This window comes from Camelus dromedarius, chromosome 2 (genome assembly GCF_036321535.1).
Source record: "Camelus dromedarius isolate mCamDro1 chromosome 2, mCamDro1.pat, whole genome shotgun sequence".
Lineage (NCBI taxonomy): Eukaryota > Metazoa > Chordata > Mammalia > Artiodactyla > Camelidae > Camelus > Camelus dromedarius.
In genome coordinates, this window is record NC_087437.1 from 72,970,441 (window position 1) to 72,986,749 (window position 16,309).

At 44.8% G+C, this 16,309-nt stretch overlaps 1 protein-coding gene across 1 annotated transcript in view; it reads right to left on the minus strand.

Annotated features, from left to right (window-relative positions):
* Positions 1-992: 992 nt before the first annotated feature.
* PLCXD2 (phosphatidylinositol specific phospholipase C X domain containing 2) overlaps positions 993-16,309 on the minus strand; it is a 46,943-nt gene continuing 31,626 nt past the window's right edge. The window contains exons 3-4 of the mRNA XM_010985079.3: positions 13,246-13,487; positions 993-7,165 (exon numbers count right to left, since the gene is read on the minus strand). Of these exons, the coding sequence (XP_010983381.1) occupies positions 7,006-7,165; positions 13,246-13,487 (402 nt within the window). The 3' untranslated portion in view covers positions 993-7,005. The remainder of the gene's footprint in view (positions 7,166-13,245; positions 13,488-16,309) is intronic.

Below are 16,309 nucleotides of genomic sequence, written 5' to 3' on the forward strand. Positions count from 1 at the left end.
ATGACAAATTGTGGTTAGATAGTAAAGATTTCATATATAATGTAACAGCTCCATGGTCGTAAGGGCAGTGTCTCAACCCAAGCGGATGTTCAGAAAGTGAGTCAGGGCAGCAGAATCATTGCAGTTTCACTGTGCAGGTCATGTCTGTTTCACTTAATGTTTGGACCCAGCCCTGTCCACATCATGTCATTTTTTAAAAAATTAAAACCAAATAGGATTGACTGGAAATGGTGCTTATCAAAGCCAACCAGAGGACAGTATGGTAGACTTACTAAACAGTAAAGACAGGCAGGAAGTTCTGACTATGACTATGTTCAATTGCTATGATAACTTGAATAGAAATACAATTATCCCTAATTACCTGTTCTAATATTCGACTATATGAAATGAATAATTACTTCGATTTAATTTGATCTCTCTTAAATTCATAAATAGGCTTTCATCTCAACTCATTTTTCTTGTGGGCGGTAGGGCAAAAAGAGAAATTCACCAAAACTAGGTGGCCTCAGATACACTATTAAAAAGAATTAAGAATGAGGAAAATATTGGAATCTTCATTGCAGTTGCCAACAGAAACTGTCGTAGGCCTGCTTTTATCTATTCTTGGTACGCACAAACACATAATCTCTGCAATTGTTCTATTTCTGGGTATTGGCAACCTCTCAGAGTGACGCGGGCCGGGGTGGTGGTCAGATAAGAACACATGTGTCAGCAGGACTGAGCCTAAGTTCAGCGGAAACAGCCCAAGTGCTGAGGATGAAGCTTGGAAAAGCATGGCGGACAAGACTGCGTGCACATTTATTTCATGCACGGCCCATGCTGGGAACTGCAGGCGTGTGTGGCCAGCTCCGGTGTGTGCCAGCCATGGCTGAGGGGCCTTCGCCCAGTATCCTATTAGGTATCTGACTGATGAAGAGTCTGTAAGTTTTAAAAATCACATTAGAAGTGGGCCAATAATAAAATGTGCATACAAAGGAAAAGCACCTGCCAAGGTCTTATATTTATTATTAGGTTTAAGCCTATTTAGGTAGTTCAAATCCAATACAAGAAAAGACATCATGTCATCATATCTACTGAGCTTTTTTCACAGTTAAAATGAGGTAATCTGGCTTTACAATGTTGTAGCTTGAATTAAGCAGTTACATCCAGGTTACAAGAAAGAAGAAGAGATATTTGAACAATTATTTCCTACGAGAAAAAAAAAAAAGCCATGTGAAATGCATATGAATAAGATAATTACACCACAAAATACAGTTCCGAGTGTCAAATACCACATGCAAAAATTTCATTCTAATCTTAAAACTGGTATAATTATTGTTTTTTACTTAGAAAACAGCATGCATTTTCATATAAAACAAGCATAGAGGACAAAATATAATATCTAATGGAGCATTTACCAGATTCACATTATCATCTGAATTGACCAAGACCTGTTTTCACTATGACGATCTCTGTATTTTCTAGTTGCTGATCAGTGAGCTTAAGTATTACGGTTGGCATACACACAAACAAGCAATGCATACACAATCTGTATGTAATACTTACCAATATTATAGTAAGTATAATAGCAGCAAGGTACCACTGTTTGTAGAACACGTTCTAAGATTTATCTTATTGATAATATAGATTTATGACTGAAGTGTTATTAGTGCTACAAACTAGTAACAGATGTAATACTGCAAATGTACAAAGCTACTGAAGGCCTACTTGACTTTTCAAAGTGCTGTGCTTCTCATTGGGCTCAGAGCTTGTGAATGAAGTACTGGCCCCCCAGTTCTGGGCTCCAATCAAGTATAGTTCTAGTGACGGGGGTGGGGGTGGGAGTGGGGGTGCAGGATGATGCATTCGAGGGGAATGAGATATAAAAACCACTGTGATAAGAGTGTACCCGCACATCATTGACTGTATGTGCTTTTTTACTGTTAAGTTTTGTCAGCATCCTGTGGTTAACAGTAATCAGCAGATGTCAGAGGATGGCCAGGAGACACGAGGAGGAAGGGGTATCCTAGGAAGAAGAAGAGAGGGAAATAGACAGAAAATGCCTCTAGACACGGATGGGGGCCTCAGTAGAATGTGGGACTCAGTTCCCAGTGATGAGAAGGGAGATATTTTATCAAAACTATGCAGCTTAGAAACAAGTTTGAAAAGCCCTAAGAATAAGTTTTGCTGGAGCAAAGACTGGAACACTATATCCACTGCAGGATAGAAGAGTCAGAGTATTTTTACAGTGTCTGACATTGTGCTAATTTATCATTGACAGCATTTGTACTATACTGTTCAGGTTTAGGGCCGATTCAGGGATATGATGCCGTCAGTGGCACTATTTCTAGTAGGAAGCTGGGGAAGCTGGAGGATAAGAGATAGTGGATCTCTCAGAGCAGTAAAGAGCTGTTCAGTATCATTTGGAATTAAGGGTAAAGTTTCCAGCTAAACCACTTATCACCCAATCAGTTCACTCCTGTGTGTCCCAAGGCAACATGCGTGAGTGACGGAGCCCTGGTGGCAGACACTAGGAAGCAAACTGAGGCAGAGGACCAAGATGTGCAGGGACGGTAGTGGAATTTAGTGGACAGCCAGGTTCTGTACAAAATAAACTTCCCGTCAGTTTGGACATTTTATCAATTTCTACTCATTTCCTTTTGGTATCATGTGATTATTTGGGAAGGGCCGCCTCGCTAGGTCAGATATTTCTCTCAGCCCTACTCATCTCATCTGACCGATCACTAAAGGTGCCACAGATGGACAAGGCCTGTCACCCTAAGTCACACATGAGAAATGAGCCCAGGTAGCGTCTCTCCCCACATGCCACACAAGGAAGAGGCCACGACCGTACACTCCCTGAGCACAGGCATTTAACCGAATTATTAGGAACCTGATATTTTGGGGAGCTAGTCAACTGTGGTTTGTCAAACACAGTCCGGATGGAAGAACCAAGGCAGATTCACACAGGTTGGCTCTTTGCTCAGCCAAGGGAGGGGAGGCTCGTGGTTGTGCCCGGATCATTAGCCCGTTCTGTTTCCCAGAACCTAACACTAAACACCTGTAACCACCCAATAAAGAACGTTACAAACACTTGAGCTGTGGCATGAACTATCTCTGTAAGATGGCCTGGATTTGTGTAGTGCTTTTGCTTCCCAGGAAAAGCAGCAGTTTAATCTCAGTCTTAACCTCCTCTGTTTCCCCACCTTCAGTTTTGTGCTAACCTTCCTAGCTGGGCTGTAATAATGTCTCTGTGGGAAGCATTTTCTTACGGTAAGATTCAGAAAGACAGAAGTAGGAGGTCCTGACACACCTCAGAACTGCATTTAACTCTAGACTGTTGCACTGCATTTTCTTGAGCAGAAAGATCAACTCTTTTTTCAGTTGGAGGTGCCAGGGATTGAACCTAGGACCTCATGCATGCTAAGCTTGCGCCCTACCCCTCAGCTATGACCCTCCCCTCAGAAAGATCAACTTTCTGATGTGTATATAAGGTCATGCTAGAATAAGCAGGCTTCTTAAGAGTGATCATTAACTGGGCTCAGATCTTGTGCTTTTCTTTAAGTTTATATAAAATACTGGGTTTGGACTGTGGCTTAACTATTCTCAAGAACTCAGGAGTCTGGACTCCCTGCTAAGGAAAATAATTAAACTTAATTACTAAAGTGTCTAATACAGCAAATATGTAATATTTTTTGGCATAACCCTCTTAGATCCACCATTAATTTAAAATTTAATCGCCAATAATGTGTCATTCCCTTCCATCAATTCCATCTTGACCTTTCTCTCTAAAGCTAAGAATATTTTCTGTACCCACAAAACCACAGTGGTACTTCTAATAGGCTCAGAGTTCAAGGCTTTAAACACTGCTCTACTCCAACTGCAACTTGTGATTGTCCCCTTGGCCACAAAGCCATGGGAGTGTGGCCACGTGGGAAGCGGTCCAGGGAGCCCATGCAAAATTCAGTCTACGTTTCAGAATAAACGCAGCCCCAAATCCTGTGAAACTGAAGTCCTCTTTGGCTCAATAAGTTGCTTTTTAGCTGATCTTGAAGTTAATTCTGAGCAAATATGATAGCCCTGTTTGATCTGAAAGGTTCCAGAACTTGCGAGAGTAAGTGATGTAGTTAGGTCACCATTTTTATTGTTGGCAGTTGCAGAATGAGTCATAGACCTAAAGTTTATTTTCCTTCTGTCCCATCACCGAGTCTCCTGCTTGGCCTGAGGTCAAGGAGCAGAACACACACACATCCTTTACAATATGTGAAGCAACTCGGTCTTGGGGCAGAGAGTCCGCCAATTCAAGGGTGTTTCTCAAGGGTGAACTGCAAAGAATCCTCCTATCTCCCAGAACTCCTGCACAGAACTTCCAGAGGCAAACCAGGCTGGCATCCTAACGCAGCACGAAGGAGTGAGTGCTGGCATCTTCCACGCAGAGCAGGGCTCCACGCGTGTGACCTTGGTACCGTTGCCTGTGCTTGGCGACTTTCCTCTTACCGTGCACGCTTAAATGTTACAACCCAAGTGAAGGGCAACTACATATATTAAAACTAAAGGAGAAAATCAAGTAAACATTTCACTGAACAGTCAGCAGCCCTTGGGTGTCACTGGCATCCTTTGTGGATACCTGTCAATACACCTGGCCATAGCACCAAGCAAGCACCTGGACAAAGCTGAGGCTCCAATAAAACAGAGCAGAAGAATTCTCCTCTTGCCTCCTTATCTCTTTGCCAAGTAACAAAGGGTTAACAGAGGGGAAATGGTCTAGTCCTTAGCAATTGACCAAAATCAAGACCAAAAGGAAATGACAAAGAAAACCCTGAGGGTCAGCCAGGGAAGTTCAGAGCTCGTCACTGGAGTTTAATATCAGAATTGAAGGAAAATTAAGAAAGTGAGGGCACTCACGTTCTCACTCCTTTGCAGAGAAGACCCTACAAATTTGACAGTGGAATCCCAGAAACTTCTCTGGAGAGGGATTCAAATATAAGGAAAGGAAGAATCAAACCAGATCTCCCCAGAGTCGTTTTTGCTGTGACCTCAAGGTGCGGCAGCTAAAGGTTGGGGCTTAAATTACTTTAAGCAAAGCAAAGGCTGGCAGACCCAGCAGGGGGGTGTGCCTGTGCTCCTAGCAGCTCGGCTAAGACATCCCCCACTGCAGGCAACATGCAAAATCCAGCTACGGAGTGGCAGAGAACAGGAGTGGGAAGCGACTGGGGGGATGGTCCAACCGTCTGTACGAATGCACACATCCATTTGGGTCCCATGTTCTCTTTCCTCCTTAAGAATCCAGAAGCTGACACCGGCTTCGGGGTTCTCAGAGAGTTCTGAGGCACATCAAAGTGCACACACTCACAATGCCCAGTTTTCTTTCTAGCGCCTTTCCTTTCAACCCTCTTCCAGAGGGTTTACCTTGGGACCTGAGAGCCCTTCATGACCCATTCGGTCTTCTGTTACAGTGCATGGCTTGGCCGCGGCCTCTCAGATCTGGACCCCCCCCCCTCCCCACGTGCACACTGTCCCCGGCATGGCCGGGGGAGCGAGGAAGTCTGCAGCACCCACAGCGAGGCAGAGGTCTCTCCCGGTCCTGAGACGCGTGGTCCTGTTGAGGCGGGAGGACCGGGGCGGCATCTGGCCTGGGTGAGGGAGCTCCCTTGTGAGTGCTCTTGAAGTAAGAAGCATGGAAGATACTTAATCTATAAATAAATGAATGAATAAATAAATAAATAAGACAAAACACAAGAGGGCTTTTTATAGATAAGCACCTCTTATCAATAATAGATAAAAAAAATCCCCTCTTGAGTTTCAAAGCCCTTCTGCAGTGGTGATTAGTAGGCTCAAAACAACCTGCAGAAAGTAGAACAGTCAAGACATGAACTGGAAATACTCCCACACTGGGTATTTCTCACTTGATGACACACAGTCAGCCTAAAGATCCCCGAGGTAGTCTTGTTTTCAAGGAGTTACAGCATGGCTCCCAGCCCACTTGGAGCTTCCTCCTTAAACCCATTGCACTTTCCCCTGCATCCTGTGTCTGCCTCCCCGCTGTCAGGGACAAGGTGCCTTCCATTAGGGTTGTGTCCCACAGGGCAGACCCGAGTCCCAGGCAGACAACAACGAGATGCAGTTCCAAGATCCGGCTTGAAGTTCCCACTCCAAAGAGGACTTTGCCAAAATGAAGCAGGCGCTGGCCTGGCAGCCATCTGGGGAAAAGCTACAGAATTAAATCAAAGAAAGCTGGCATGCAACAGCCATGCACGTCTATCTCTTGTTGGGCCCCTCCTTGAAACGATGTGCTATCATTGTTTCTTTCACTTTAAAGAAGGGGCCAAAAGAAATAGAGAGGAATCAATGTTTTAAAACTAGGAAATGCATTCCTGATACCGAGGACAGTATACACTGTTCATCTAAAGAAAGAAGGCGACCAGCTCCCAAGCACAAGCCCTGCAAGAACAAGCTTGTGGCTGAAATACCTTGGTGATAAATACGTCTCACTCTCTCCGAGAAGTGGTGACAACCCGCACGCCTAGAGAGAACTAGTGCTTGGTCCCTTCCCTGCTCAGAGCCCCAGGTTGGAGGTAGAGCCACCCCCCCAGGGCAGTCCACCCCTGCCACGAGCCATTCTTTTGACCAGGAATCCCCTTCTGCTTCAACCTTCTCTCTGGCTCAAACACAACATCCTGGAAGACAATGGGGAACTGGGCCAACGAGGGGTCACTCGATGCCCCAACGGAACTCGGAGACCCCGTTCCCATATTACATTCAACATCATATGACGTTGGGGAGATCCTGACCTTCAGCACATGAAACAGGCTTTCTTCCCTTGGACTTAAGTTTTGAAAAAGTCTCATTTGGGAAAAATGCAATGAAAAGCTCTGTAATTTTATCCAAATGGCCCTCTGAGGAGGGACAAATAAATGTGCCCTCCTCTCACTGACTTCACTGCCCAGGGGCCATCCTAACAGGAAACCCTTCAGACCTCTAGCCAAGATCAACAAACTCAATATTAAGTTAAATTAAAAAATTAAGTCAGCATTTAGCCAAAGCTCTGTCCTCCTGGAGGAGGTCATTCAACTCAATGACAGTCGTGGCAAAGTCCACCAGGTCCACAAAGTCAGACGTGATGATGTTGACGCCCGTGGCTCCAGGCTTCTGAGTTTTCACCCAGTCAAGGATGGCAGGAAGATTCCTACACAGGAGAGAGTTGGGGGAAGAGATAAGAGAGAGCAGCCTTTAGAAGGACTCCTCCAGAAAGAGGAGCAAACCAAACATTTCTGTTAATGTAACAAAAGTATGCCAACAGAAGCACAAGCCCCCCTGCCCCTAATTTGTCCATTTAAACTTAAATCTCTTTCAGGGACAGAGTGATGTCTATTCCACTAGAGAACAGGACTTCCAGGGTTTCTGTGCTGGAAAAGGAAATTGTTTATCTCAGTCACCAAAGAGATACCACATCAATGGGACCTCAAAAAACTAAGATCAACAGTCTAATTATTAGTAGGTTAATTTTTTTTTACCATGAATTGTATCATGAAAATTTTCAAACATATTGCAACATTGAAAGAAATTTACAGTAAGTATATCCACCGTCTGGATTCTACCACTAACATTTTACTAAACTTGCCTACCATATATCTGTCCAGCAGTCCATCACTCTATCCTTCCATCAATCCATCTTACATTTTTGACATATTCCAACTGCAAACATCTATACACTATACACCTATACATCTATCTATCTATCCATACATAATATCCCCTCAAAACCTCAGTATGCAAATCATTAACTAACGTTCAATATCTGTTTTCAATTTGTTTTTTTGACATAAAGTTTATACCCAGTAAAATGCACAAATCTTAAGTGTATACTAGCTGAGTTTTGACAAACATATATATATTACCCATGCCCATCTCAAGGTACAGAACGTTACCAGCGCCCCCAGAAAGCTCCATCATTCACTTTCTCCATCAATCTCTGCCCCCATTCTTCCAGAGGAAATAATTATACTGATTTTTTTTTCTACCACAGGTTAAATTTGCCTGTTCTAGAACCAAGCATGAGCCATGCAATATGTATGCTTGCATGTGAGGTTCTTCCACTCAGCATTAAGGTTTTGAAATTCAACCCCGTTGCTGCATGCATCAGCAATTTGTTCCACCTCTTTATTTTTTTTAGTCACTGGATAGTATTCTATCTTCTTTCATGTTATAATTAAGGGCTTTCCATGTGACAGCCAGAATGTTATCCCCAAAGAAGCTCACAATTCAGTGACATAGACAAATGACGACAGTTAATGTGATATTTCCTATATTAGCAGTGAGTATAAAACACCACCGCTGACACGGAGGAGGAAGCAATGAAGTCATCACGGTATTGCATCATGGTAAAGACAGCTCACCAAGTTCTGGCTACGTTGAAGATGCTACGGGGAAGACAAACTGGAGCTTATGTTTTGGTAAAGAGACTGGAGTGTTTTGAGGAAGAATTTGCTCTAGACCAAAACTGAAAATAAGCTAAGTTTATTGCTTACTGCCCCCTTTCTCTTCTTTTGGTAACGCTCTCCTTGGTTGCCATCTCCTTGTTTCCTGTCTCCTCTGAAGCTGCCCTCCCTCCGTTGAGCATACATACCGACTTCTCAGTCTTCTAGGAAACCCTGCCAAGGCTTTGGTAGCATTTTGTCCTTCTCCTCTTTCTTTTCCTCTTACAGTGACAACAATAATCAGCCCTGGGCCTCTTCCCTCACTCAGCAGACTCTCCAGTCAGCCATGCACTAAAACACATCTCATGTATCTGTCTGCATGTTTGTATTCATAGCTGACTATGACTTCATGGGCCACCAGCACCGGGGTACTTCCACTTTTAACTGGGACTACTGAAGACAATAATAAACTTGATTTGTCCGTAACTTAATTTCCCTGTGCCTCAGTCTCTCCCTTGTAAAATGGGGATAATAATACTTACTTCACACAGCTTTTTGGGGTAATTAAATACAGTACTAGGTGTAGAGCGCTTAGAGTAGTGCCCAGGACGGAGGAAGTACTATGTGAGTGTTTGGCAGGAGGGAAGGACTCGTGATTGGTAGAGAGATTCGGGGGCTGGGAGTAAGAAACTTTCCTAAAGGGGCCACACCCTGCTGCTTCGGTGACAAAATGTTGTAGCCTGAGAGGGAAGGGTCACAAATACAGACATGCCTTGGGGATAGAGACCTGGAATAGAGTGGCCCAGACGAAGGCCACGGCAGCACTGAGCCTGATGCATTCAAGCCTTCTTCTTTTTCTCCTTCTCCTCCTCCTTTTTAAATCAGTTTACAATGTTATGTCAGTTTCTGGTGTTCAGCATAATAGTTCAGTCATGCTTTGAAGCCTTCTTTTAAAAACCTCGCTAGGTCGTGTTTAAGTATGGGGTGCAGGCGCCACCTTCTGGTCATCACAGGGAAATGCGAAGGGAAGGTTTGGTCAAGGCCCCTGCGGCGACTCCAGCCAAACCTCCTGGATGGAGACTGGAGGCTGAGCACAGGGATGTGGGAGGGTGAGCACTGGCTGTCTCCCCTCCGTCACAAAGGCTCTGGGTCAGCTTCCAGGCCAGGTGTCGGTCTTCCCTTAGGTAAGGATCAAATAACCAGGATTGGGAACAAAGAAGGGGAAATGCAGAACTCAAGGCGAGGAGGAGCCACTTTGTTTTCTTAACTCCTGGCATTTACCAAGAGATCAGTGCGGAGGGCTGAACCAGGTCCTGCTGATGGGCCGTGAGGCCCCAGTCCCTGACCTCCCTCCCCTCCGGCTCTGAGGCCCCCGGAGAGCAGGGCTGTCACTGTGGGGACAACAGGGATGGCAGGCCTGTTTTGTGGAGGGCACTGTGGTCAGCACTTAACTTCATGTTAAGACACCACGACCTGGTGCGACATAATTAACCCCCTTTGACTGGTGAGAAAACCAAAGCTCAGAGACCTCGGGAAACTTGTCAAAGGCAGCTTGTTGTTAACAGAGTTCGTTTTCCAGGGCTGCTGTAAGAAACGCCACAGACGGGGTGGCTCAAACAACAGAAATTTACTCCTCAGGGCTCTGGAGGCTGAGAAGTCCAGATGAAGGTGTGGGCAGGTCTCGGTTCTCCTCTCCTTGGCCTGCAGATGGCCACCTCCTCCCTGTGTCCTCACAGGGTCTTCTGTCCGTGCACACCCATCCCTAGTGTCTCTGTGTGTCCTAATCTCTTCTCATAAGGACACCGGTCAGATTGGATTAGGGCCCACCCTGATGGCCTCGCTTTAACTCGACCACCTCTTTACAGGCCCCATCTCCAAATACAGTCACATTCTGAGGTACTGGGGGGTTAGGGCTTCAACATAGGAATTTTCAGGGAACACAAGGGACCAAGTCAGGCTTCAATCTTGGGCCTCTAGTTTCAGTCCACGTCCCCTTCTCTGGCCCCATGCTGCTGGGCCCTCAGGCTTAGGCAAAACTTCCTTTCGTTTGATTGCAGTGGGAGTGCAAGGTTTCTAAGACTCTCAGGAGAACTAGCAGAGAGATTCAGTCAGAATGGCTGTGTGTCACCCCTGCGTCACAGCAGGCAGGCGGGAGAAGCCATCAGGTGACACCCCTTGAGTCCCGAGCTCCAGCGGCCAAGGGGGAACTGAGCGTCTGGCTACACAAGGCCACTCCTAGATGGGGAGGTCACTGACACAGCGCCAGGCAGAACGAGGAGACAGAGGCAAACATTCCCAACGGAAGAACAAGACAAAACCTCAGAGGACGATCTTAGTAAAATGGAGATAAGTCTATATTTTTCATGGCTTCCTTTTAGGGTGATGAACCAAAAAGAACAAAATCTCAAGCCCTAAGTTGACTTAAGAGTTAGAGGGAAGAGAGGTTAACTCTGCTGAGAAACCCACCTCTACATTTGTATGAGAATTGACCTTGTCCTTTGCTCTCAGTTGGGCTGATAACCGGTTCCCAGCACCAGTTTGACAGCATCCCGTGTGCCTCAGGACAGGGAAGGCACTGTGACACGGCTTCTTCCTTATGCCTGTTCAGTAGCCTGGAGGAAATGACTGCCACACATTATGCTGGCGTCTGCGAACAAACTTGTCCAAAGCAGTTGATGTGGAGGCCTAGGAATGCTGATGCATCTCTGCAATATTCTTATGACCAGCAGGGGGCGAAATGCTCCAGTATCCTTCCGATCTCGGAGACCTGCTGACGGGCTTGCTGCCCGCGGGCCAGGGCTCAGGCGTGCTAGGACGCGGGGGCTCTGGGGGCGTGCGCCATCATTACCACCGAGTGCAAGAGCAGGTAGATTAAAGTTCTAGGAATTCACAAGTAGGAAAAGCATCGCGACTTTGTGGGTTCAGAGTTGTAGCCTCCAAGAGCTGACCAGACAAATACAGGCCAGTGGAGCAGAAAGGAACAACAGGGCACTGAAATGTGCTACGTCTAAGCCAGTGCTGAAGGCTGAAAAGGCCAACCGTCCAACAAGCAGCAGTCCGCAGCTGAGACAATACTGACTCCTACCAGCTATGCGGGTCTGGTTTGCTCGACCTCACTGAGCCCGTTTGAAATGGGGGCAATAACGTGCTTCAGACAAGGTGCCTTCTAGAGACTGGCTTAATTTAAAAATCAAATGAAATCATCTGCAAGGGGGTACTCTTATGTTCAGAATACAGTTTACAGAAATAACTGCTACTTATTTTTAAAGACTTACTCCCCCTTATTAGCACAGCTCTCTGCACAGACTTCATTACAGCGATAGGAATTTACACGTTTATTTTTCCTGATAGACTGTAAGTTCCATGGGGCAGAGACTATAACTATATGATTCCTCATGTGTGTGTGGACCTAGCTCCTATTCACTGTTGAATGAATAAATAAATAAATAAATAATCTCAATCTATACACATGAGGAAAATGGTATAACTATATGAACCTATTATTATAGAAAAGAAAGTTCATAATTCTGATCTTGGTTTAGGAAACCCTTTTTTCCAAGTTAAGTACAGGTAATTCAGCTAAGACTTAGCAGAGTCACACAGAAGGAGGTTTCTGGTTCTGTTAGTGGGCAACACAATCAGGAGCTCTCAGTCTGTTATCCAAACTCCTGCCAGGTGAACTCCTATTATCTGAAATCATGCTACCCAAACTCAGAACCAAATGGACAGGGACACTTTTTTTTGGATGACTCTTTCATTATCGGAACTCTGGTGCTCAGCACCTGGAACTGGGGAACCAAAGTGATTCTTGTAAATATCCTCGGACTGCAAGGGCCGCCCTATTATCCAAATATATTTATAACATTCCCTTTAGTCATAGGAATAGACATAGGCGCAGACATAGGCGCACTCACACACACATGTACATATGTACAAGCCATCCTTTTCCTCGACAACACCTGTCATTTATCAGTGCCCAGGATAAAGAACATCATCTAATACAAAATTTCTGGAGCCTCTCCTGCCTAATTTTACAGTCAGGATCGGCTGCTCTGAGGAAGATTCTGAAGCTATGGCATGGTGGGTGGCGTCCTAAGCTGACAGGGACTCACTGTCACTGAGGAAGGGAGAAGGACACCCTAAGTCCTTGGAGGGCCATCTCTGAGCCCCTTGCACCTAGCACAGAAGTCTCATTTAATGCTTCTTAAAAGAGCGAGTTCTTGGGCCAGCTTCAAAGGCAGGGGCAAGAACAAAACGTGACCGCGAGCCAGACGCGAACAGACTGGTGGTGGCTGAAATTGCTTTGCCTTTGTATTGAAATTTAGAGAGTATTTATGGAGTAATATGTACATTTTAACAGCATATTCAGAGATCCTTTGGGTACGGTTAAAGCAAGCCACCTCAAGTACACAACTTTTTCAACTATAAGGTTTTTTGTTTTGTTATTTTAATCCTTTTAAAAAGCAAACAAACTTATTTACAAAACAGAAACAGACTCGCAGACATAGAAAACAAACTATGGTTGCGGGGGAAGGGGGTGGGAAGGGACAAATTGGGAGTTCGAGATTTGCAGATACTGACTGGTATATATAAAACAGATAAACAAGTTTATACTGTATAGCACAAGGAATTGTATTCGATACCTTGTAGTAGCTTATGGTGAAAAGAATATGGAAACGAATATATTCATATTCATGTATGACTGAAGCATTGTGCTGTACACCAGAAATTGTAAACTGACTATACTTCAATGAAAAAACAATATATGGTTTTACTGCTATTTATTCAGAAGAGACTCAAGATAAAAAAATTTTTAACCCTTGCTCATGGGATGGAAGCAAATTCTCACCTATGGACCAGAGTGTTCTTGAGGCCACCAACCAGGCCTCGCGCGATGGTCTTCACCCTGGGCGTGAGGATTGCTTGCGAGACGTGGAAGGAGCCGCGGGGGGCGCGCTCGCTCAGCGTGGTCTCCAAGAAGAGGATGAGTTTGCTTACGCTGGTGGTGTTGGCCCAGGGCGCTGGGATCTTCTTTCCAGGCCACAGGAAGGGGTATTGCTTGTAGAAGGGACAGTGATAGAAAATGAGAACCTGAAATATTCAGAAAAAAATAAAGGAGGGCAATTTATGAACAAGCTGAACGTTAACTCCTTGGCTTTACACTGATTGCTAGGAGGAAAGGCACACAGATACAAACCCATGTGGAAATTCAAGAATTGTTAATTTTTTTTAGAAGAATCAATAAGCAAAGATTTAAGAACTTGCTATATGTCTAACACTAAGGTTTTTAACTTTTTTCGGGTCATGAACACCTTTGGAAGTATGGTAAAATCCTGACCCCTTCTCAGATTGCTTGAAATGAATGCTTAAAATAAAGCAAACAGGATAACAAGGAGAATCAATGAGATGGATATATGGCCACCAACAGACTAGTGAAATTTGTAATAAATTAATAATGTATGTGCTTCATCATAAACACAGTCAACAAAAACATTTTGCTGTAAGTCTAATAGTTTCCCTAATTTTGAGTGAATGATGAAGATCTGTGATATTTCAAGATATCTGCACTAAATGAAATGTGATACGGGAAATCTGGTTTCTATGGGGACAAAGCCACAGGTGGTGCCAGCTCTGCCATGGGTGCCTGCCCACACTCATGATCAGTGGCCAGCAAGAGGCTAAGAGGAAGTATGTAGTGCTTCTCCCATCCAAACTCACAAAATTCTTAAATTCCACCCATACCCTCCCTTGGGACTCTTTGGACCACAGCTGGAGAAGCCCTGTGGTTAGTCCTGTCTACAAGGTGTGCCTCCTATGCTTTCAAAATTGACCCTCAGCTCTTGGGGTTGAGATCAGCCCACTGGACTAATCTGGGAGGACTTCAATCGTGCCTGCTGACTCTGAAACTGCCCTTCCCAGGAGAGGGAGGGAGTCGGGGAAGACTTGGAGTCAGTGGATGGGCCTCCAGCAGGGCCTCTGAGGATGGTGGTGATTTTGAAAATAATTAGCGAGCCACGTCCACAGCATTAATTAGTTTCTGAGACGCAGCTGAAGGACAGGGAATTGCTATTTTACTTGTCCCAATTCAGAGCTCTGCTGCTTGGGTTTCCAGAAATACTGTATTTTTTCTCCTCCTGGCACCAGGAATCCCTTCCTGGAGGAATGTCCAGCGTGCGTTTATACTCCCTGGACTGCAGTCCTCGGATAGCTGGCTCAAGAGCATAATCCTCCAGGCACCCAAGGATGAGGGCTCTGAATGTGTGTCTCATTTCCAGGCGCATGCAGCTCGTGACTAAGGTGCCTGACTGACTGCTCCTGAAGGCCGAGCTCGGAGCACCAGGCTCCGTGCACTGAACAGGCTAATAGCTGTTCTTGTTTTTTAATGGTTCTGCGTAATGTCTGACGGACTGCTCATGATGTCGGTGGTAAACACGTGTGTTAATGAGGTTAATCACAGGCTCATCATAAGCAGATTGCCTGGGAGATTGGGGAGGATTTCCTGCTGGCTAGCATTCGTCACTGGCTAGTTTGGAAGGCTGGGGTCTCCATCATCCGAAAGTGTGAAAAGCCGGGCTGTGAAAGGGACTGCTGGGGAGGCGGGAGGCTGTGTGATCCTCAGTCAGGGCCCGTCAGACCATTTTCTGTGCCTCCTGGGCCGAGCTTAGGGTCAGGGGAGGAAAGGACAGTGCTGATCTTTACTCTGCCTTGGAAAACGAGTAAAAAGTACAAATTATACAAAAGCGGCTTTCTGCCTTTCCCCAAGATCCCTTCTCGAGCAATCTGATCCCGAAGGTTAGAGGGAGAATTTCTGTTTACAGTAGGAGGTCGTCCTAGCAAACCAACTCATCCTACAGAATTCTGGGGGCACTAACACTGGCTCAGGGCCTGCATTTTGCATCGAGCTCCCGACCTTGCCCTGCTGGATTTTTCTTGAGATATTCTTCCCTCCAGCTCATCAATTCATGTGCAGATTGTCTCTTGAGGCTCAGATTTTAAATCTCATTTCCTTTAAGAATTATTCTTAAACTGACCTCTTCTTATTTTGATGGTGCTTATACATGGGCCCCTGGGATGTAGATTTATATTATGTACTGTTTTTCAGTTGGTGGACCACAAAACCCTTTTCTTCATATAATATACATTTGAGGCAGTTTTGTCTTGTGATTGTATAAATCAGCTGTTTTATATTTTACTAGTGTCATATACTCTTACCTTCTCGTTAAGAGTCTAAACACTGCCAAGCTATAAATTAAATCCTCAGAAACCATGTCACTAATGTACAGACGCATACCCATGAGCTGGGATGTAATTGCATACTGAGTAAATGAAATGTGACTGAATGGTGGTACACTTCTTGCTATTAAATTGTAGTAATAAAATACTCTGGGGATTACATGCAAGGCAGCTCATTACATGATGAATACTTAAGGTTTAACCATCAGCATGGCACGGCCCCAGCAGGAGGGGGATGACTGAGGACTCTGAGATCTCTTTGATTAGCTTTTAAGAAGAGACATGGCAGGGAAAATTTGAGAAAAGGAGAACAGAGAAATCCTAGAATCAAGTTGATGACATGTCATCACAGTCTCTTTCCTTCATAATTTTAGGAGTGTCTGTAGTTGGATGACACAGATTAGCCATACTTAAAAACTATAATAGATCTTCACTCTTCTGCCAGAAATTCACTGTCCACATGATCCATTATTCCTGCAATTATCTGTTATTCTTACAAACTTCAAAATGATTTTATATGCAATGTGGCAGCCCATGCAGACTACTGTGTATAAAATTATAAAACTATATTTATAATAGATATCTGTTTATAAATTTAGCCGTACTCCAATTTAACCTCACCTGAATCCTAGTATTCAAAAGCTCTCTTACAGATCTTCCCTTTCTCCCATTCTGCTAAC